The sequence below is a fragment of the Vombatus ursinus genome, unplaced genomic scaffold (genome assembly GCF_900497805.2).
Source record: "Vombatus ursinus unplaced genomic scaffold, bare-nosed wombat genome assembly UNPS02014801.1, whole genome shotgun sequence".
In the NCBI taxonomy this organism is placed as follows: domain Eukaryota; kingdom Metazoa; phylum Chordata; class Mammalia; order Diprotodontia; family Vombatidae; genus Vombatus; species Vombatus ursinus.
Genome location: NW_020954579.1, coordinates 8,540,271 through 8,563,787, shown reverse-complemented (window position 1 = coordinate 8,563,787; position 23,517 = coordinate 8,540,271). Strand labels below are relative to the sequence as shown.

The 23,517-nt window shown below is 41.6% G+C and overlaps 1 protein-coding gene across 2 annotated transcripts in view; it reads left to right on the top strand.

The window, feature by feature from the left end:
• PLEKHM1 (pleckstrin homology and RUN domain containing M1) overlaps positions 1 to 23,517 on the top strand; it is a 44,133-nt gene that overhangs the window by 6,673 nt on the left and 13,943 nt on the right. The window contains exons 2-8 of one of the 2 annotated variants that reach the window (XM_027872778.1): positions 5,384 to 5,472; positions 6,839 to 7,086; positions 8,036 to 8,659; positions 11,233 to 11,521; positions 16,761 to 17,022; positions 18,198 to 19,115; positions 23,135 to 23,280. In XM_027872778.1, the coding sequence (XP_027728579.1) occupies positions 5,425 to 5,472; positions 6,839 to 7,086; positions 8,036 to 8,659; positions 11,233 to 11,521; positions 16,761 to 17,022; positions 18,198 to 19,115; positions 23,135 to 23,280 (2,535 nt within the window). In that variant the 5' untranslated portion in view covers positions 5,384 to 5,424. Of the gene's footprint in view, positions 1 to 5,278; positions 5,473 to 6,838; positions 7,087 to 8,035; positions 8,660 to 11,232; positions 11,522 to 16,760; positions 17,023 to 18,197; positions 19,116 to 23,134; positions 23,281 to 23,517 lie in introns of both variants that reach the window. The other variant, XM_027872779.1, reaches the window with a different exon arrangement.

Genomic DNA, 23,517 nt, shown 5'->3' with positions numbered 1-23,517 from the left:
GAAATAGTGCTGAGACTTATGTTTGTGGGTTTGAATCTGCTGTGCAAATGTTGACACAATTTTAAAAAATCATAGAGAATTTATGCCTGCAGTCTGGGTTTGTTTTAATTGTTACCATTTCAGCCTGTAGCTTTTATGGTACTGCTTTTAGGAGAGGAGGAAGTAGAAGGCTGATGCAGCTGTTTGGCCAGGGATTTTCATGCATATACTAAATACTGTGATTTGCAAAGCCTCTGAATTTTCTTTCATTATTTCTCCTATTTCCTCAGCATACACACTTCTTCTCCCTGTTCCCTTTGGGAATGAATTATGCTTGTTGTTTTTCTTCATTCTACTGCAACTTACTTTTATTATACTGTTGGTTGGGTCTATCAGACAGACTAACATAGTGAGAGTTTGGGGGAGAAAAATACCAAGGCCACATGATCACATAGCCAACTGAGAAGTGTGTAATGATCACGCTTGTAGTCTGTCTCCTCCCCACCCCCATACGCAGGTGAGAAATGTGTCTTACCATCTGTTTTTCTGGTCCATATAGTGTCATTAAAATCAATCAACACTGTCTTTCAGTGGTTTTTTTATTATAGTAATTGCATATTGTATAGTCTTCTGGTTTTACTTCACTTTATATCAGATCATGCAAGTCTTCCCATGCCTTTCCGAATTCTCATAGTCATCATTTCTTACAACACATAATATTCCATTACATTCATATACTACAATTTGGTTAGCCATTCCCCAGTTGATGGGCACTTACATAGTTTCTAGTTTTTTGCTATCATACACAAAAAAAGTGATGCTGTGAATATTTTGCTATATGAGAACTTTAAAAAATGTCTTTTTTTTTTTCAGCCAAAGACAAGGTTTATTAGAACATCCGTCATATTGGGCAGACTCTTTAAGGAGTCTGAACATTAGTAAGCTGTTGGCTAGATTTTAAGAATCTAAGCAGTGGCTAGATTTTAGGAATCTGAGCCTAAAAAATGTCTTTTACTTCCTTGGGATATATGTCCCATGGTGAAATAATTCCCAAATTGCTTTTTGGAGTGATTGGATCATAGTACTAGCAACAGTGTATTAATCTGCCTGTCTCCTACAAACAATCCAGTGCTGATTATTTGTGTTTCATTGTCTTTGCCAGTTTGATAGGCATGAGGTAAAACCTGAGTTTTAATTCATATTTTTATTATTAGCAAAATGGAGTATTTTTGTATGATTGCTGATAATTCATAAATTGTTCATATGTTCTGAGCACTTACTTGTTGAGGCTGTTGTGTCCGTTCCCTATGTATATCTTGGGTTGCTGGGGTGTTGCTGGGGAGAGTAGGATGCTAATTTCATCTGTGTGAAAACTCCTTTCAGTATAGAGCTCCAGCTTCCCTGTAAGTTATAATCTTAGAAAGATGTATGAGATACTGAGAAGTTAAACAACTTGCTGGTAGTCCAGTAATCATTATTGTCAGAGGCAAGACTTCCACACTTTGCCTTAGTCTTTCCAAGGCCAGTTCTCTATCCACTCAACTAGACTGTCTCCACCTTGGATATCAGACTTTTATCAAAGTTTTTTTTCTCTCTCTAGCAATTTTTCCTATTTTAGCTCCACTGATTCTAACAATTCCATAGCTTTTTAATTTCATATCGTCAAAGCTGTTCATTTTATCTTCTTATGATTACCTTGTTTCCTTGTGTGGTTAAGAATTTTCTCCCAACTACAGCTGTAAAAACACAAAAACAAAAACAAAAAAACTTATGTTCTCTAATTAAAAAAAGAAATGATGTGAGCTTTTACATTTCAATCATGGCCATTTTGAGCTTACTGTGAAATATAGTAGTGGGCTAACCCTACTAAGTTGTTTTCCAATTTTCCCAGCAGTTTGAAATTCTTCCCCAAATATATTGTGTACATAGGTTTATGAAACCTGTTTCACAGGTTATGTAGCATTACTTCTAGGTCCTGATTCTTTAGTCTGTTCCTTTCATCTACTTTCCATTTTTTTAAAGCCAGTGCCAAATAGTTTTTTGATAATTAATGGTTTATAAATATAGCTTGAAATGTGATAATGCTATATCCCCATTATTCCTGCTTTTTATTACTCCCCTTGAAATTCTAGTCTTTTGTTCCACCAAATGAATTTTGTTATTTCTTTCTAATTATGCAAAGTAGCTCCTTTATTATAGCACTAAATCAGTCAATTAATTTTAGTATCGTTTTTATTATGTTGTCAGTCTAACCATGAATGATGAAATTTCCAATTATTTGCCTTCCTTTTTTTTGATAGAGTGTTTCATAGTTCTATTAGTTATAAATTTTGAGTTTGACTCTCAGATATTTTATATATTTTGTAACTACTTTGAATGGAATTTCCCAAGAGAACAATTTTTAAACACTTTGAAAACTACCTTAGCACTAAATTTGTATTTAGTTTGTCAACTATGGAAGCTTATCTCTCTATTGAAGCAAAATTAGCAGTACGACTCTTAATAATTAGTAGTTTGTGACTTTATTTTAAAGTAATGAAACTGAATTTATCTTTTTTTAAAAATCCATAGTTCATATTAGCTTTCCTACATACACTGTACTACAGTACTACCTTCCTAAATTAGTATGATTTGATTATATCTATATTAGACATGAGAAGGACTTAGAGGTGATTCGGTGCTGGAAACATTGGTGGCTGAAATATACAGTATGTTTGGAGGAGGGGAGAATATCCTTTACCTCCACATATCAATATACCCTACAGATAGAAGTACCTGAAATTCTATCATTATAAAAATGACTCATCCCCAAATCCCCATGGATGATAAGTGAGGCTGTTATTAAGTGTTTACCTGTCATTAAGAATGAGCCTGGAGGAGGTCAAGGTCTTGAGGGAATGACTTTTGAAGGACAAATAGAGAAAGAATTTTAGAAGTATGAACTCTGTCTAGGGAGGGTAGACTTGAGTGAGGGTTCCTGGGCAACAAGAAAATACCAGATACATAGGAAGTAGAGTTAGAGGGTTTGGGTACCAACAGTGCAAAAAGATAAATACCTTAAACCTTTTGAATTGTTGCTGGTCCCAGGTAGCAATATGGAGGAGCTGAACATCCAAAGATAGTTTGATTTTTAAGAGTAATTTTAGGGACAGCCTGTAATGCTTGGCTGCAACAAAATGTTTACCTGTGGCAACTTTCTTTTTTTTTTCCTGTCCTCATTGCTAATTAAGAGAACTAGGATTGAAGACCGTTTGTTCCCAAATTGCACAGGTAGTAGCTGAGATTATGGTAACTGTGAGAATGGGTAGAAGGATTCGAGAGATCATGGTGGTGGTGTTACTGGTGGCCAACAGAGACTGTCATCATAAAGAAGTCCAAAATGGTAGCCAAAGCAGGAATCTTTCTCACCACCCACTGGTAGTGCTAGATAGTGACAGAGTGTGCTTCCACAGTCTAGCCGCAGCCTATGCTTTCCAGTCCTATATTCCACTGCTCCTGTACACAAACATACCCAGTTTATTTCAACCAAACTTAACTTACAGTACAAATATATAAGGATGTATGTGTGCACTCATGCGCTCACTCGCATGCGCGCGCACACACACACACACACACACACACACACACACAAACATACACCCTCACTTTTTCAGTTACTTGGCTGAAGTGATGTCATGACGTATTCAAATCCTACCAGTTCTTTAAGGCCAAGCCTGAATTCTAGTCCTTTCTTCCTTGTTCTCTCACTTTTTCTCTTGCCTGGGTCTCCCTATCTTGCCCAGGCTGGAAGTACAGTGTCGCTTCACAGGCCCAATCCCATTTTTGTTATTCATTGTATTGTTGCCTTAAATTTTCTATTATTTTATATGTTTGTATTATCTTTTCAAGTGGATAGTAAGTTTCTTGAGGCTAGGTATTACCATGTCTTCCCCCCCACACACACACACACAGTTTATTGTAGATGATTAGCACACAACAAGTTGTTTTTTGGTCTGATTGCTATGGAGGTGATTGTGGAGGAGCCTCACAGAAGCTTTGACTTGTGACTATTTCTGGGCCAGTGCCCCTCCATAAGTAGTGTGGTAGCATCTTATTCCTGGGAGCTCCCCATATTGGGGCTGAACTTAATGAGAACCCCTGATTGGCTTTAACTTACTGTAGCCTAGAATTCTTAAGCTCAAGGAATCCACCAGCCGCAGCCTTCCCAGGAGCAGGGATTCAGGCATGTGCCACCACACCCAACACTACCTCTTCTTAAAGCCTTTTCAAACCACTCAAGCCTAAAATGATCTGTCCTGAATTCTTTCAGTAACTGTTTTCTCTATTACTAACTAATTTGATGCTTAATCACATACTTTTGTCATTCCTTGTATTGCTGTCTTAAGTCATCTGTTATTTAATATGTTTGTATTATCTTTCCAACTGGATAGTAAGTTTCTTGACTGTAGGTATCACCATGTCTTTTTATCTCCCACAGTTTATTGCCCATAATTGGTACACCACAAATATATGTTTTGATTTGCATGCTATGATGAAGAGACCAGACTACCTGTCAGCTATCCTCAGAATGAGGGCCATGAATCTCTCTTCATGGAGAAAACCAGATATCCTGATAGCATTGTCCTGTCTCATCCTCAAGTGATCTTTCTCTCACCAGGGGCTGGGAATGTGGTTCTCATGGACCTGTGCTAATAATAATGGGCTCTGCTGATTGATGCACACAGTGGGATGGTGGGGAAGAGGGGCTTCTCACAGCAGAAAGTGAAAAAGAAAATGGTGACATTTTAAAAATGAGCCCTCATCCTGAAGGAGAAGCAAAAGCAGCAACACCATTGAACCAAACCTCTTTCGTTTTGACTATGCTGAGCCAGTAAAAAAAAAAAAAAGGAAAAAAGTACCAGGAGCAGGGGAAGTTATTGCAGTGCCCAGCCTGCATTGTAGGCTGCCCTAGGATGTATTTGGGTCACTCCCATGTTCTTTTACCGCTTTTGGTCACGGTAACATCCTTCCTGACCTCGGCTTTGTGATTAAACTTGGTTGGAAGTTCCCTTCCTACTCGAAATTTCATGATTTGTGAAATAGGCTTTGCCCACTTACTGATCTTACAAGACTCCTAGTTATCCTTAGGTGCAGAACAAAAGTTACCACTCTGCTGTCCGTAAAGCTGGCTTATCTGTATTGAACAGGTCTCTTCATCTCCCAGAACCTTTTTCCTCTCATTTCCTTTCTTTAAAAAACTTCCATTTTCACTTCTCTTTTTCAAAAGAACATTTTGTTAACTTCTGGCTTCCCCTGGTAGGTACATTGGGGAATAGTAAGAAAGGAAGAGAGCCATGGGAAAAGAAGTACAAGGAAATGAGAAGCTGAGTTCACTATGTGTTGTGGATGCTCTTTTGTGCCATAGCTATCATGTGATGATCTAAGTGAATTGCTGGAGGACTGGAGATGCTTTCAACTGTGGAAAACGGGCTAGACCCTAAGGCACCTATTCCGGTAAGTGGGTTGAGGAGAAAAGAATATGGAGACAAAAATGGAAAAGGAGAGGGAGAAACTGGGCAGATGATTTGGACATTTCATTAGCTTTTCTCTAACAAAGTTACAGTAATTTCTTATGGAAGTGGGCAAGCATATTTTACTTTAAAAAAAAAAAAAACCACCACCTGAGTCTAACTCTGAAGGCTTGCCCAGTTATCATTGTCTGAGTACCCCATTGAAGATTCTTATCCTCTCACAACCAATCTATGATTAATGAACAGAAATAGGTGAGAATTTTTCAGATGGTTTGCTTTTTAAAGTATCTTGACTTAAAAATACATGCTACCATCTTCCTCTACAAGTTAATTACCCATGATCATCCCCTTTTATCTCTCTTTCATGTGGAAAACATGAGCCCAGGCAAGTTCATAGGTACCATCTGGGTTCAGGTCTCAAGCTTGACCAACATGGAGGAAAAAGTCATTAAGAACAGTAACTGGACTGGACCCCAACAGAAGTTCAGATATATGATGGTGGGGGGGGTGCTCTTTTCCTAATGTTCTTTTATGTGATTGCCTGCTAGGCCTCCTGTCTAATTTCTGCTAGGTTTCAGCTCAGCTCATGCACTGGCCTCACTGATTCAGGGGCTAAATCTAGTCAGAATTGGTGTCAAGCCTTTCTCCCTTCTATTTATACCCCCCATCAATTCCTTGGCATAGTTCCTTTGGACTCTCAGAGTGAACTCAGACTCTTAACATGGTATGAGGAAATGGGTGTTTCTTTTGCACAATATAGCTATGACACATTTGGAGAAATGAAGCACTGGCCCTAGAGTCATGAAACCAGGGTTCCTGTCCTGGCTTTTACACCACTTAGCTGTGATGTCACTCCCTTGAGCTCCCAATACTAATGACTCCCAGAATCGATGTGGGAAAAAATGCTTTGTAAGCCTGAATTTGAATTATTTTAATGGAATTTTTTACTTAAAAGCTTGTGTGATCTTAGGCAAGTCATTTAGCCTTCCTGAGCCTCAGTTTGTTCATTTGTAAAATGGGGGGGTTAAGCTAGGTGGTCCTTTCTAACTCAGAATCTGTGATCCCATGGGTGTTATCTCATTTTAGGATTGGCAAATGAAGAGATGGAGACTCACAGTGAGGTGTCTGTGCCTAAGGTCACCTGGGGCAAAAGTGCTTTTTGAGGTTAAAAAAAGGTCTATGCAAAGAACTCCAATGATTGTTCTGAGATTTACAAAGTGCTAGTTGATGGCAGACAGGGACTGCTGTTTGACACCCATGGTTTGGGAGCATTTGGTAAAGTGAGAGACCTCAGAAGGCCACCAAGGGATAGTTTTCTAAAGGCTTATGGTATGTTGGCTGCTTTCCAGGTGATTAAGAAGAAGCTGGTGGGGTCTGTGAAGGCATTGCAGAAACAGTATGCAGCCTCTGATTCTGTTGTCACCAGCGAAGATGGAGATGCCAACATCATGTGCAGTGCGTTGGAGGCTGTGTTCATCCATGGCCTGCAAGCTAAGTACATCAAGGCTGATGCTGGAGGAAAGAGGAAGAAAAAAGGTGGCCAGACACCTCTGCCTCAGCCAGCTTTCTGGCCTCTCCTGAAAATCATTACTCACAGGTTAGAGTACTATAGCATGACAAGAACTTAGATGCATTTCTCTTTGGAAAGGGAATGTCACAGAGGGATAACAGTAAATGGAAATACTTTAATCTCCCAGACTTATGTCCTGAGCTGCTGTCTAACCTACTGGAAAAATCTACAAATAAAATAAGACAGGGAAAAAGAATGATGCCCTTCTAGGAAACATTCACAGGCTTTGTGCACAGTAAGAGAGGCAGTGGGACAGCAGTCTGAGTGGACTGGAAAGCTAGCTGTGAACCAGGAATCAGTGTATTGAGGAGACACTTCCAGCTAAATTCTCTACTAGGTACTGGATGTGGGGTATTCATTAATGAGGTATTTATTGAGTGTTTTTATATATGTCACTGTGCTAAGTGCTATATAGATATAGGACACAGAAGAATGTTCCAGTTCTAATTCCATCCCTCAGTATCAGCACAGTGCCTTATATATAAAAACACTCATCCCAATTTGAAACAATCCCTCTGTATTTTTATAGCATTTATATTCTTCAATTTAATCCAAATTGCCCTGTATTGTAGATATTTGTTCATATTTTATCTCACCTACTGTATTACTTGATACTTGAGGGCAAGGATTGTGAGGGTTAATAACATTGTATCCATCAATGTGCACCTTGCACGTAGTAGATAGTCTGTATTTTTTGGAAGAGTGACAGGCTCTAAGATAAGGTTTATGGATAAAAAAACAAAGCTTTAGTATCTTCTATGAAGTATTGACTTTAAGACTTAAGGGATCTACCCTATATATTTTAAGGTTAGCCTTAATAGATATATTCTCCAAGAAACATTTATGAAACCTGTTTGTTTTCTGCTGTTTGAGTAATTCTGTGAGCTTATTTATTGCTTAGTCTATAAAGTTGTACTACTTTTATTTGTGCTCTGATTGGGTTGTTTGAAATGAACGTTTTCCTCCTATTTCCTAGAAACACAATTACCGATTTAGAGCATTTGACCTTCATCAATACAGATGTTGGCCGCTGCCGGGCCTGGCTGCGGCTGGCCCTGAATGATGGGCTGATGGAGTGCTACCTGAAATTACTTCTACAGGAGAAGTCCCAGCTGTGTAAATACTATCAGCCAACAGCCTTGCTACTAGATCCCGAGGAGAGTGAGATCTTCCTCAGCTTATTACAAGGATTGACTTCCTTGTCCTTTGAACTCTCCTATAAGTCTGCCATCTTAAATGAGTGGACCATCACGCCACTGGCACTGTCTGGCCTTTGCCCACTGTCAGAGTTGGATTCTCCAACTGGAGGTGCAGAATTATACAGGAAGAAGTCCTTGGATTCCATTTCTCAGTCTTCAGGCTCTGAGGACATTGAGGTCCAGCACTCAAGCAACAAGATTAGATGTGGCGTGAAGCTTACTTCCTCCTCTCTCAGCCTCAACACAGCCAGCTCCTCTCAGTTGTCCTGCAGCCTGAACTCAGACAGCTGCCTCCTCCAAGACAGTGGCACTAGAAGCCCTGCCCGCTCTGAGGAGCGCATGTCCTGTGACTCAGACCTAGGGACTGCAAATACCTTTGATTCAGACAGGTCTTTGCAAGAGTAAGTATTCATTTATTCACTCATTATGCCTCTGATGGCCACTGTATAGCACTCTACTGTGACATCCCTTCTTTCAAGAAATGTACCCCATAGGTGACTGAATCTATGATCTCTACACACTGGGTATGTGGGGCAGCTAGGTGGCGCAGTGGATAGAACACTGGCCCTGGAGTCAGGAGGACCTGAGTTCAAATACTGCCTCAGACACTTGACACTAGCTATGTGACCCTAGGCAAGTCACTTAACCCCAATTGCCTCACCAAAAAAAAAGAAATCACATGTATCTAAATACTGGGTGCAGACAATTATAAGAAGAGTGACCAGAATCAGGTGAGATTGGTCAGAAAAGACTTCTGAAGGAAGTCATGGACATGTTTGGTAAGGAGGAATCTTACATGGGCAAAGGCATTGAGGGGGAAGAGGGTGCAGCGATCGAGTGTTTTACCTGGCTCTCCAGAAGGGCCTGTTTACCTGGTGGGTAATGAAAGGAGATGTTGAAGGATGTAGGAATGGTTACAGTGGAGACAAACATCTCAGATACTGGTCTGGATAAATTTGGTTGAGTTAACTGAAGGAAAAGCACCTGTAGGTGCCAGTTACCAAAGCTCTGCTTAACCCACCTTACTATTTCGTCCTTCCACCTTATCACAAGTCTTCATTTCCTCTTGTAGAGCAGTCATCCTTCTCTTTGTCATATCCTCAACCCTTTGGCTGGAAGACCTATCTCTTTTTGGCCAGACTTGTGGTTGGAATTTTCCAGAAAACTTGGTGCTAAAAACCAAGTAGATACCCCTTTCTGTAGTGCTGGTGGCTACTGAGGAGATTGGGGACCATATCTGAGAACCTTGTGCTAGACCACTAGTTGTGAAAAAGCTGTCCTTTTCAGAGCTAGAAGGCAGCCTCATCTGGGACAGATAATGTAGCAGTGCTTAAAATCAATTGGCAGATGTTCTTGTCTTTACCACAACCATGATGTTGTTTTAGTTCTCGACTAATTCCACGTTACAAGTTTGGCTTCTCTAAAGATTGTTTTTTATACCCCTCTCTCTATTAAGGGGTCTGCTCTTTACTTACTTTGTTAGTCGTAGATAGGAGCACATAAGCAGGACTGGATTCTTCCTTGTCCCAGCTTCATGTTAGGAATAGCCTTGATTTTCAGATTTGATTTTTCAGTGTTTATATTAATAACTGTGGCTCTCTGCTGCTGCTAGCCCAGATGTGTTGTTGCCACTGTGTTGGTGCTATGCTCCAAAAAAACTTGATTACTCATCTCAGGATCCTGGATTTGACAGTGGAATAATCCAGCGGCCAGATGGAATACAAGATGGAGACTACAAAGGGAAAAATAGTTGACTCATAAAACTGCTTGAATTCTTAGAAGGGAGAGAGAAAAGAAGTTCTTCCCAAAGGTTATTTTCACAGGGTCAGGTGGGTTTCAGACAAAAGGAGAGAGCCCTCTTAGACCTCATTTTTCCTCCCCCGAAAAGAGCCAGTGTGTGATTACATCACAGTATGACAGTGATACACTATATCAACACTTCTGTCTCAGAATTTCTAGGGGAGGGAAGGTTTCCCTGTTTTCAGCAACTTCCCACACACCAATTCCTAGTCTGATTTACTTGTTTGAGCACCACACACCCCCATCTATCCTTCCTTCTCTGCCCTGCCACTCTGTTGCTTTTACTGGTACAAAAGTTATCTTCTGTTATTGCTTAGAAACCCATTGAAATATCTTCTGGGCTGATTACACATTTCTTGAATGCAAAGTTTAAAAGCAGCAACGATCTCTGGAGAGCCTTAATTGTTCTTATTTGATGGTACCCTAGCTTTCTGAAGTAGTTACCATCGAGCATATTTTTCTCCAGCAGTGACTACTTTGCCCTTGTTACTTTCCAGTAGATAACATATGGAGTAAATGATTATCCTTGAGGAATAGCCTTAGTGAGCATTCCAGTGCCCAAGGTTATAGAGCTCTGCAGCTAATAAGCAATGGTCATCACCATATGCTGAGACTGTGGTCCCTGACATTTGGAGTTTGGGTTTTACTAAAGGTGGATGCCCAGCCTCCTTTCCTGCTCCTCCTTACACCTAGTGTACATTTTTTGTGACCTTTGTTCTCAGCACTCCTTGTCTTCCCTTCTTCTACCCTTTCCTAGCCTCTGATCTGCCACCTCCTGGAAAAGGATTATAGCACACTGAGAAAATAGGGCACTGTGTGTGAAGGAAGAGCAAGGTGTGTGAGTGGCAAATATTTGTACCCCTCTCTCGATTAAGGGGTCTGCTCTCTACTTACTTTGTTAGTCGTAGATAGGAGCACAGAAGCAGGACTGGATTCTTCCTTGTCCCAGCTGCATATTAGAATAGCCTTGATTTTCAGATTTGAAGATGCTTAGTGGAATTTGGTTGTGGTCTTTTTAATCTACTATCAGCTGATAACTTGTCACACACAAGTCTCTGGGATTTTTTTGTTTGGAATTCAGCAAAGCACAGGTTAATTTGGTGCCAACTATGGAAATAACCTCAGGATCAGAGGGCCCTCCACTTTAATGATCTCTTCCTTCTCCCATCTTTAGCACTACAGCACACCTGCATTTGGACGGATTTGCAGGACTGCTCACTGCTCCAAGATGCCCTTTGGACATCAACTACAAGCAAATGCCCGTATCCCTGGTTTCAGGTGCCCTGAAGTTGCCTCAGCCCTGCTTAATTGACATTGATCATGCAGGCAGAAGTTCATCCCTGCAGCCTTGTAGTCCTCAGGAAGAGACACGAGTACCCTGTGCATCAGATGGCCAGGAGATGACCCAAGAGCATGACAGCTCAGAGATGGATTATTGCCTTGCTTTGGCCACTCCCTCTCCAGTAGGTGTTGCATGTTGTTTTCTTGGGTCAGTGGTTACTGACATTGGTGGAGGGCTGCTTGGGATGTAGCCTGGTGTAGTGAAAAGGCCATGTCCTTTCAAGTCATTTTACTTTGCTTAACCTTAGTTTCCTCATCTTTAAAATGTGAAAGGTTGTACTAGATGATCTCTAAAGTCCCTTCCAATTCTAAATTTCATTTCAGCAAAAATTTGTTAAGCACCTACTATGTTCAAGGCCCTCCCTGGGTGATACTTAGTCAAAATACATAATTTCTGTCTTCAAAGGCATTCAATATAATAGACAAGACAGGATGCGCATACAAAAGTATTATGCTAGGTAGGGTTAGAGGTGCCCGCTAACCTCTGTAATCTCTGCAACTGAACTAAGATTGGAAGGCAGCAGCACCAAGGCAAATGAAGATAGAGTGGAACGCTTGCTGAGATTAACTAAAGCTATGTGTCTCACCAGCAGTCTGGGGGCTTTTGTTGGGAGCAACCTGTTTTTAGTGCCCCTTCTCCAGTCAGTGGCCACATCCTAGCTCTCAGCAGCAGCTTCTCTGTCCCCTGCCGTTTGTGTTTGATCATACAGTCCACCCTGAGATCTCAGGTCTGAGTGATAAAACCAGGGAAGAGCCATCCTGAGGGGCTAAGAGTACCCTTGGCTCTGGGGCACTGGCTCTTCAGTTCCCAGAGCTGCTTTGGATGTGCTAGGTCCAAAAGAGTTGGGGTGAGGCAGTCCCTAAAATGCACCATTCATATGTGGAGAATGAAAATCCCATATTTCACTATATAATCATTGCCACTGCATAATCGTCCCACCCTGTTTTGTTTGTTTGTTTTGTTTTGTTTTGTTTTGATCAGTACAAAAATTTATTTCATCGCTTAATTGTCGCATGGTATAATTCTGTGTCACTGCTTAAAAGGTAAACAGAGAAGCAATGTATTCACCAGTGGCATATGGATACACATTTATCTCTTGTGCATTGCGAGCCGAGAGCCTAGAATTCTCCGCGCACTTGCATTGTCAGAGTACTTCCGAAAGCTGACTTGCATGGGTGGTTTAGAGTGCTGCAGTACTAATGGTGTTGTCACTCAACCCAGTGGAGAGCCATATGTGCAAGGGGAATGGGTGAGCAGGCAAAGCTGCCATGAGTAAGTCACATGATGGGGTAAGACTTCCCTCGCTAGCTGAACTGTACAGTTCGTCTGCCAGTGATACATTAACATGAGAAGCATTTATTTCTGATTGTGGGTAAATATAAAAACTGTTCTGCTGGCTTCAAGCTGAAAGTGATTGTGTTCATTGAACAGCATGGAAACAGCTTTGAAAAGACAGTTTTTAGTGAGTGAAAAGTTGGTGCGAGACTGGTGGAAACTAAAAAACAAGTAAACCGGCATAATTTTTTTTTTTTAAAAACTTCACGTAATAGTCGCATCCCACCTTTTTTGCCAAAAATATTGTCATAAAAATCTGTGATGATGTGGTGAAATACAGTAGGCTGGACCAGAAAGGAACTTGTTTTTTAATCAAAAAATTTTGCAATTCAATCATCAGATGTATAGCAGCAGAGCTAGCCTTAGAGCCAAGAAAACCTTGGTTTAAATCCCACCTTAGACACATACTGGATGTATGACCTTGGGCAAGTCATTTAACCTCAAGCACTCTAGGCAGTTCTCTAAGACTAATAAGTCATAGGGAGAGTGCCAGCCTGCATTGGCTTCTTCCCAAAGTTCCCTCCTCTCCACTCATTGCTACCACCCTAACTCAGGCCTTCATTACATCTTCCTTAGACTGTTGCAGTAGCTGCCTAATTGATCTCTCTGCTTCAAGTCTTTCCCTGGTCCAGCCTGTCCTCCACTTAGCTGCCAAAGGATAAGTCTAACCATACTACTCAGTAGTACTCAGTAAACTCTTGTGGCTCCCTATTACCTCCAGGGTAAAATAGAAAGTCCTGTGGCTTTTAAAGCTCTAATAGCCTGGCCCCTTTCTACCTTCTCAGTTTTCTTACACTTTACTCTTCTTTATGCACTTTAAGATCCAGCTACACTGGCCCATTTGCTGTTCCTTGTACACAACATTCAGTCTCTCATCTCCATGTCTTTGTATTAGCTGTTCCTTCCCCCTCCCCCCCAGCCTAGAATGCTTTTCTCCTTCATCTCTGCCTCATAGCTTCCGTCAAGACTCCATTCAGGTCTCACCCTCCAAAGGGGGGGGACCCTTCCTAGTCCCCCCACTCCTTCTGACATTACGTTATCTTCCATCTATTCTTGTATGTGCTCAAAATCATTTACATGTCTCCTTGGAAAGGTGAACTCCTTGACGACAGGGACTGTTGCTACCTGTCATCCTTGTATGTCCAGCATTTAAGATGGTTCCTGGCACATTATAAACCCTTAATAAATGTTTCATAACTGATTGCATGACTATCCCCCTTTTTTCTTAACCCCTTTTCCCTAACAGCTATTGTATTTTTTGTTCATTTATTCATTTATATATTTATTTATTTATTTATTTATTTGGTGAGGCAATTGGGGTTAAGTGACTTGCCCAGTCACACAGCTAGTGAGTATTATGTCTCTGAGGCCGGATTTGAACTCAGGTCCTCCTGACTCCAGGACCAGTGCTCTATCCACTGTGCCACCTAGCTGCCCCTCTAACAGCTATTGTATAAAATGTATTAAATACATAATTTGTTACATACACATGCAAGGATTGTAGACTAAAATAAGGTAGGGATAATAATTTCATAGTCATAGATTGAAGCCATAAGGGACCTAAGAGATCATATTTGTGGTGCTCCCATCTGGCCTGATGCCCGGGCTCCTTTGAAGACTGTGGGAGCTGCATGTGTGTGCACAGTCCAGTTTGCTGTGTTTTGAATAGCCCTTTTGGTTGCTGAAATGCAGTGGAAATGGTTAAGATCACGTTCTCGATGTTGTTTTTTTTTCGTGTTTAGGAATCATGAAAGCATAGAAGGATTTGTCTATAAATAGACAGGAGCCAGGTATCTGCACACAAGAAAGTGAAGGAAATGAGAAATTAGCTTTCTGATTTGATTAAGAGCTACAGCATTAGGAGCAGGGGACAAACAATGAGCAAGTTTTGTTTGTCCCAATGCAAAAAAGCCACTCTTATCACTTTTCTTTCTTTCTTTCTCTCTCTCTATTTATTTATTTGCTCATCCACTCACTCATTTATTTATTTATCTATCTATTTATTTATTTGTTAATTATTTTTAGGCACCTGGGGTTAAATGACTTGCCCAGAGTCACACAGCTAGTAAGTGTCAAGTGTTTGGTCTGAGGCCGAATTTGAACTCAGGTCCTCCTGACTTCAGGGCAGGCGCTCTATCCATTGCGCCACCTAGCTGCCCCCACTCTTACCATTTTTAATGCTACCTGAGACATCAGTACCAGTTCCACTGATCCTTTCTATGACATTTAGATAGCAACAGGTTTTCTCCCAAAGGGATCCTTCTTTGACATCTGTTACCATAGCAACTGTTTTTAGCCTACTGGACCTGTGTTAAACGTATTAACCCAATTATGTTATGATACTTTGACAATCAGGATAAACATTTCCATCAACGCCTTTGGTACCAGCCAGGTCTATACTGTATTTTTCATGAATCTGGGATCAGGTATCCTAAATTTGGAGGGACTGCTACTTAAATAGCTGTTAGGATGTTCTTACCACATTTTTTAGAAATTAGTATCTGTTTGACTGAGGAATGCTGTTGTTCATAAGCTGCTATGTTACCTTTGTAGAAAGTACAGGAAAGCTGCCCTGGATGACTCATCATCCTGTATCAAAAAGATAACCTGTCCCTATCCTGGTCCCTATCCCTTTTGAGAGGGCCCTACCTGGTGGGAGAGACTTTAAGGAGGGCTAGGTTTATAGGATTCTTCCTGGCCTTGGTGGTTAAAAGCTTGTGCTTAAAAAGAAGAGCTACTGATTCACCCTGCAAGTTTTCTTCTTCCCTGGATTGGAGGGAATAAGTGGTCATTTAGCACCTAATAGTATTAATCTAATCAAAAGGAAATCTTCAAGTGCATCCCCTCCCCTGCCCTTCCTTTAGTGTTTATAGATGTGGAGGTGTGGGTGTATGAGGTGATTTTTGTTGTTGTTGTTGTTACTTATGGAGGGGCCTCAAAGTGTGATGGGATGCAGTGCAGCCTGCAACCTCAATGTAAGTGTTAAAAACAACACTTTTAAGTGAGCTCTTCTTGTGACTTGTGGTATGTGCATGGTTTCCTTTTAATAGACAGCCAGACATTCAGTCTGCTTTCTTATCTTTTCTATTCCTCTTGGTTTTTACATCTAGAACTGATGACAGAAAGGCAGGAGTTGAGGTAGGAAGGGAAAGGAATGGGAATCATTGCCCATCTGAACTTCCTTCCCACCCCCAAACCAGCAGAGCTGGAGGAGGTGGTGCAAAGCGGATGCGAGGTGGGAGACTCTGACGTGTATTCAGAAAGGCAAAAACATTTAAAATGACTAAATAAGGAGCCTCCTTCCCTCCGACCTCAAGCATGGCCTTAAGACAAAAACATTTAACTTAGAATCTATTGGTGTAGTAGAAAGTGTGTCAGGCTTGGAATAAAGTATGACCTGGGTTCAGATCCTGCCTCTGACCCTCACTGGCTGACAGACTGAGACTCCTCAATTCTTCAGCATTGCAGTATCATCCCACTTAGGGGAGATTCTGATATAGAGGTATTCAGTTATAATCCCACAGATTGTAGCTTCATTTAGCTGGCACTGACATTCAGTCAAACACATGCACCAGAATATCTAAACTGAGCACAGGATCATGATGCTGACAACCTAACCTGGAGCCTCAGTGTACCTTTTTGTAAAGTGGAGATAATGGCAGCTGTGGTACTTCAATCATAGGCTTATTCTGGATCTCAAATAAGGCAATGTGTGGAAAGCCCTTTGCAAACCTTAAAGCATTATATAAATGGTGGCTAATTTTTTGGATGGAACCTGTGAATTCATCAGTATAGGGAACTCTCAGTGAGGAACATCCTCACCTAATGCAGATTGATACCTGCTTGACAACTTAGAAATATTAGAGGGTTGCCAGCGGCATTGAGAGGTTAAGTGACTTCCCCAAGGTCACACAACCAATATATATCAGAGGCAAGACTAGAATCCAGGGCCTCCTTTCCCAAAACCGTTTACTATATTGCTTCTCATGAGGTCAATATTTGTTACTTATCCTCTTGCAAAATAGGAAAACAAAAGCTGGATCTCAGAAGATGATTTCTATCGGCCTTCCCCTGAGAGGATCCCAGACAGTGCTTCAGATCTCTCCGGGGAAGGGACCCCAGAGACAAGACCTGATGTCCATAATCCTGCTTCTGAAGGGCCAAGGAAGAACCACTTTAAGGACCCCTTGGATCAAGCTTGTGTGCCTTCCTTGGAAGCCAGGCCAACCAAGCCAATCCCTGATCCGGAATACAAACACTTCTGGGTGGTCCATCGGAGACAGATCGGTATGCATAGGCTGCCCCATTTCTTTCTTAAGCTAGAGCCCTCTGCTGTCTGTAACAGGTATTTCTCTCATTTGAATCCTGGTTCCTGTTCATTTCTATTGTTAAATGTGTTCCCCTTGAGGGGGTGGGGAAGAAATGCTGGTATCAAGACATAAAAACTGTAATTAAATCATGCAGCAAACCAATTTAAAATCACATATTTAAAGGAAAGTTATTTTTCCTTGATAGCCTTAATAATGCTCAAGATTATGAATATTGTTTTGATAGCCATTCTACAAGAGTCTGTTTCCTTGTACTTAGAGCCACATGATAGAGAAATGTATGCTGCCTGACTCTATAAAATAAATCTGACTGTTATCGCTATTCCAAGGTTCCTTTCAAAACTCCAAGTTTTTTTGCTATTCATTTTAAAGATTTAACAATCTTGACGAGGGCCACTAGCAGTTCTATTAATGTTTAGCGTCCTTTGTCAGATCTTTATAGTGAAAATAATCCTTCTATATTTGGGACTACCAGATACCATTTTAAAATCGTCATAACCTAATGTATTTATAAGTTTGGATGCTCCTTTAAAAGTTTTTTCCTGTATTCTGTATTTCCTGCGACCTAGTAGAAAATTGGACTGGGTTGATGAGGACCTGGTCTTGGCAATAGTGTGTGGAACTCTGAAATAGAAACAGTCTTTGATTTGCTTTTACATTAAATCTATTCTACTCCCTGGATTTTGCCCTGAGTTTTTGAGTGGAACTAGTCTGTTGTATTACTGTGCTTTTCCTGCTTCAGAGAAGTTGCTCCATGCTTGGTTCCTGGGCTATGGGATCCCTGTAGGGATGGAGTTCTCAGGACATCTGGTTCTTTTCCTAATACTTAAAGTGGTCCAGAACACCTAAGAGTCATCTCCAGGATTCAGTTAAAGAACCTTACAATGTACATATGCATATGTTTGCACTTGTGTATACACACACACATACACACACACACACACACACACACACACACACACACACACAAAATATGACCTTAGACTTTAGTGAGTCAGGTCTCTTGAGCCAAGCACTTACCCTTTAGCTGTAGAATTTTATTCCCCAAGTTGTCCTTCCGGTCCTTTGGGAATATCTGTTCTTCACTCTGAGACTAGGAAACCTTATAATTTTCTGAAATCTCTTTGATTATAGGGCTCTCCAATCCGTTCAGGGGCCTCATAAAGCTGGGTACACTGGAACGCCGTGGGGCCATGGGCATCTGGAAAGAGTTCTTCTGTGAGCTTTCCCCGCTTGAGTTCCGCCTCTATCTGAATGATAAGGATCGTGAGTGTGTAGAGAATTGCTCCCTTCTTCGTTGTGAGTCTGTGGGGCCAGCCCAAAGTGATGGGCGCTTTGAGGTGGTATTCTCCAAAAAGAAATTGACGCTGCGTGCTCCCTCCCAGGACGAGGCTGAGGATTGGTTGGACCGGCTGCATGAAGCACTGCAGAAATGCCGACCTCAGCAAGACCAAGAATGGGAAACATTGCAGCTCCCAGACCCTCTGGAAGATCTAGAGCACTCCCAAGAGAGCTCCTCTAGCCACCCCATCCCACTCTCCCATGAGGAAGCCTCTTTAGGTGGCCATTTTGATTGGCCATTTCCACTCTTGCCTGAACTAGATGCTATTAAAGAATCAGTTCTTTACATGCATACAGAGAAGACCTGGACTCCCTTAATTTTTTCCTTGTCTTTAGAATCTCTAAAATGCTTCAAAATGAGAAACAACGAAAAGATATTAAGTGATAGCCATGGGATTGAAACAGTCCGAGATATTCTCCCTGATACAAGTCTGGGGAGTCCAGCTTTCTTTAAAATCATCACAGCCAAGGCCACCTTGAAACTGAAGGCCCAGAGTGCAGAGGAGGCAACAGCCTGGAGAGAACTTGTACGAAAAGTCTTAACGTCCTATTTGGAAACGGCAGAAGAGGCATTGACTCTTGGTGGAAGCCTCGATGAAAGTTCCCAAGAAATCTTGAAATATACAACAGGGAAAAATGGCTTCCTGTTGCAGTATCTGGTGGCCATCCCCACAGAGAAAGGACTGGATTCCCAGAGCTTCTTTTGTGCAGGTATGAGTGAGCCTAGGTGCAGAAAGCACCCTTAAATACAGTACTTCATTACTGGTGAGTCAAGACACAGTGTAAAGATCTCTTTGATAAATTACTATTTCTTGAGCTTTTCTTTTCAGCTATCTAATTATAAGAAGAGGCTACATGAAAGCCTCTTCTGCTCATGTGTTTCTTGTTTCTCTCTTCCCCTCCCTCCCTGTCAATTCATGGCCCTTTTTCCTCCCACTTCAATGGGCGTCTCAGCTGTTGTCAGAGATGGTTTGCAGTCTGTTTTGAGCTGTCCTCACACCATCACCCCAGGGAATTGAGCTGCATTCCCTCTCCTCCTTCATTATTCTGTTCTATTTAAAAGTGTTTCATCCCATCCTGAACCTTTTTCCCTAACCCACCCACTCCCAACATACATGTCCATCAATTTATACCCCTAGGTGAACAGTCTGTATTCTAAATATACCAAAGAACAGAAAATGTTTGGAAGCACTTTTTTAAAAACGTCATTGAAAGCGAAGGAAAGAACCTGGTTCAGTTGAATAATAACTAAATAATAGAATGTTAGGACTGAGGGAAGTAGACCTGTGGTTGGTACCTGATTAAGAGCCATGGGGCTAGGGAGGACAGGATAAGAGAGGGAACAGTAGTCAAAGACAGACCTACCAAGTAGCTTCTTGAGAAGTTGTACCATCCACCCAAATTCTACTTCAGCTACCAACTGAGGAGAGAGGTGGGAGAAATAGTGTGGGCAAATGCATGATCAAGACTTTTAGTCAGTCATTAAATATTTATTAAGGGCCTTCTATGAGACACGCATGTGTGTAGGGGGAAGGGCAGAAGACTGTAGGATGGTTGGGGGGTAGGGAGAGAATCACTGAAAGCTGAGGCTTAGCAGGGGTCTCAGGGCTCAAGTGGTGATATGGTAAGGGGACTAGGTACTTGAAAAGAGGATAGCGTAGAGCTGAACTGGTTCACCGTGGGGTTCAAAATGGGGGAAAAAGATGAGAGTGGCTGGGTCAAGGGAAATATCCTGGGAGAGAACTGAGGGATTAAGGGTTTGGGATCATGGTATGGACAAAGGGTAAAGTTTGATAAGGAAAAAGACGTGGAAAATCAAAAGACTGTCAGTAGAATTTTGGAATTCTCAAAGATGGGGAAGGTGGTACATTTTGGGATGTTGACAAGACCAAGGGTATGACCATTTTTGTGTGTGGCTGAGGTGAGGTGGAAAAGAGTGGAGTAGAGACAGGGTAGAGAATAAGATACTCAGGGTGTGAAATCAGCCATATCTTCTCCACGCTATTTCCACAGGTTGCCATTCATTTCTTTTGGAAGCGAACCACTTTGGTAGAACAGTAATATCTTTATATCTCTATTCTAGAAATGTGATTGTGTTCTCAATAGAAGCAACTGGACGTTGTGGATACATGTGTTGGGCTTTCATTCAGAAAGATCAGTATTCAAATTCTACCTTTGACACTTAGCAACTGGAGGCTTCTGGACAAGTCACCTAATTTCTATGTGTCTAAGCAACTCCCTAGAACTTGGAATCCATGAAATCATTGTGATTATGATCTGCATTGGTGAAAGGAATTTGTCCTTGCTGATGATCAGAGTTCCCTCCCTTACTCTCCTAGTAATTGCATAGTGTTGTGAAAAGAAGTGGGCTTCAGGTGGCAGGGAGAAACAATGTTGGCTGTACTTAGCTACCCTTCAGTAAAAGTGTGCTGAGAGGTGTAGGGGAGCGTATACATTTAGATACTTGTAATGGACATGATTCTACAGAGTAGTATTTGTAAGATTCTTCAAGTTCTAGAATGTTAGAGCTGAAAAAGACCTTTGAGTCAACCAGCCCAAGATATTCATTTTATTTGTTTGTTTGTTTTGTTTTTTTAGTGAGGCAATCGGGGTTAAGTGACTTGCCCAAGGTCACACAGCTAGTACGTGTCAAGTGTTTGGTCTGAGGCCAGATTTGAACTCAGGTCCTCCTGACTTCAGGGCTCGTGCTCTATCTACTGTGCCACCTAGCTGCCCCGAAGCTATTCATTTTACAAAGGAGACCCATGCCCAAAGAGGCTTTGATTTGTTTAAACTCACACTTGGAGTTACTGGTAGAATTAGGACTAAAATTTGGGTCCAAGGATGAAAGTATTACACCAATCTCAGAACAAGGAGAGGAAGAAGATTGGTCCTTTGAAACTGGGTTTTAGGTATTTTCGCCACAAGTTTTCCAGTGGTTACTGTTCCATTGAAGGAAAGGTCAGTGGTCTAAAAAGGAAGATGGATCACGGGTTGAATGAGTCAGGCACAGCTTTAAAGTTTTCCTCATGCCAACTCATCTTTCCCTGTCTTGTTCATGTATCTCTTTTCCTCACATTGTTTAGACCTACCCATTCCTGTCTCTCCTTCTTCAAGCCTTGTCCAAATTATCCTGCATTACCCCAGACACACAACTTTCCAGGCCTTTCTACTCCTCTCTACCTAGCCTTTCCTGCAGTAAACCATTATATCATCTAAGAAAGGGTTCTCCTTCCTCACATTTTGAGCATTGGACCCTGCCTCCCAGGGCTCCTTGTTATCGTCTGGATCAAAGAGTTCCTCAGTCTTAAGAGCTTTCTGCCCTCTAGTCCCACTCAGCCTATCCACTCTTAACTTTTATAACGCATCAGCCTGCACCCTGTTTGTCAGTTTCCCCCCCATTATTCTTCCCATTTCCTTGCATCTGGATTATGGGATTAGAACCAGAAGAAATCTTGGAAATCGTCTAGTCCAACCTTGCTATCTTACAACTGAAGAAACTAAAAGATCTCCAAACCTTTCCCCAAATTCCTTATACTTAGAATAGCCTTTGCTTCATTACCACCAGATCCTTCTATCATTCACAGATTTACCTCCTCCAGGAAGTTTTCTTCATTATCTATCTCCATCTCTCTTCCAACCTAACACAGGCCTCAAACTAGCCTTTTTATTGTACTTGGTAAGTCTTGCCTCCCCTGTTAGATTGTAAAGTCTTCATGGGCAGGGACTAGTCTAGTCTCCTCCCATACCTCTCTGCTACAAGGTCTGTACTTCATTGACTAATGTTAACAAGCTATTTATGTCTTACCTATAACTCTTACTTAGTTTCCCTTGCTCTTAAAGAGGAATGTGGAGAAGCCTGCATTGTTGAGGAACGTTATTTGAACATAACCTATTGAAAATGGAGAGTTCAGCTATTTAATTATAATGACCAGGCTTGGCTCCTGAACAGTCAGAGTGATGCACCTCCACCCCACCCCTGCCCCTTTGTGGCTATGGAATATTGCAAGTACTGTCGAACACAGTTGATCAAGTGTTTTAGTAGTTTTGCTGAATTGTTTGGGGTTTTTTTCCTTTTTAGAATCTTTGTTAGAAGGGATGACTCATCAGGTAGGATAGAATGTAGTATCAGAGGATTATCAATAGAGCTAGAAGGGGCCCTAGAGATCACCTAATACAATCTCTCATTTTTCATATACAGACATTGAGGTTTGGGGAGGGGAGGAGACACTTACTCATAGTCATGCAGGTAATGTGTGTCAGCAGGGGGATCTGAGGTCAGAATCTTTGACTCCAGAGACCAGGTTCTTCCCACCGGGCCAAGAATGTAATGTGAAAACAAAAGCCATAGATAGGAAGAACGCAGGAAGCGTCAAAGTAGTATTATTGACTGTGAGTCCAGTCCCTTTGTGGCTTCCCTGTGGGCCTGGGCCCTGTCATCACCAATTTCCCTTTCATTGTTCCTGAGGACCTGAGTTGGTCTGATTTTGTCAGAAATCTCTCTGACTCAATCTGTGTTAAACTTGACATTGTAACTAGGGATTTAAAATGTCCCCACTGTCTTTTGCTTCAAAAGAATCACCGTCAGACATAGAAAGCCCCAAGGGATAAGTGAGATTGACATCAGTGTTGAGGGTTAGAGAGGAAGGAATGGAATGGAATAGAAAAGGCTCGTTATAGGCATTCTGGCTGAGGCTCACATTCTCACAGTCTCCCTTCCAACCCTCCAGGCTGCTCCAGACAGATTGGATTCTCATTTGTGAGACCCAAACTCTGTGCCTTCTCTGGCCTCTATTATTGTGACATCTGCCACCAGGATGACAGTTCAGTGATTCCAGCCAGGCTCATCCACAACTGGGACCTCACTAAACGCACCGTAAGTCCCTTGGACAAGCTCTGACTTCGTGGTTTCTGTGGTTTGGAAAACTCAGACTTTATCTATTGAGTAATTGGCTTATCTCTATCCCTTCATGTAGTTCAGGTGGTGGGAGTATAGAGCTAAAGTTGTAGATTCAGACCTCTCCACCCCAAGTACTGTGATTCACTTAAGAGAAAACCTCTGTCCCATGGCCACAAACTGTATTTCTATTCCTAAGCTGCCATCTTGGAAATA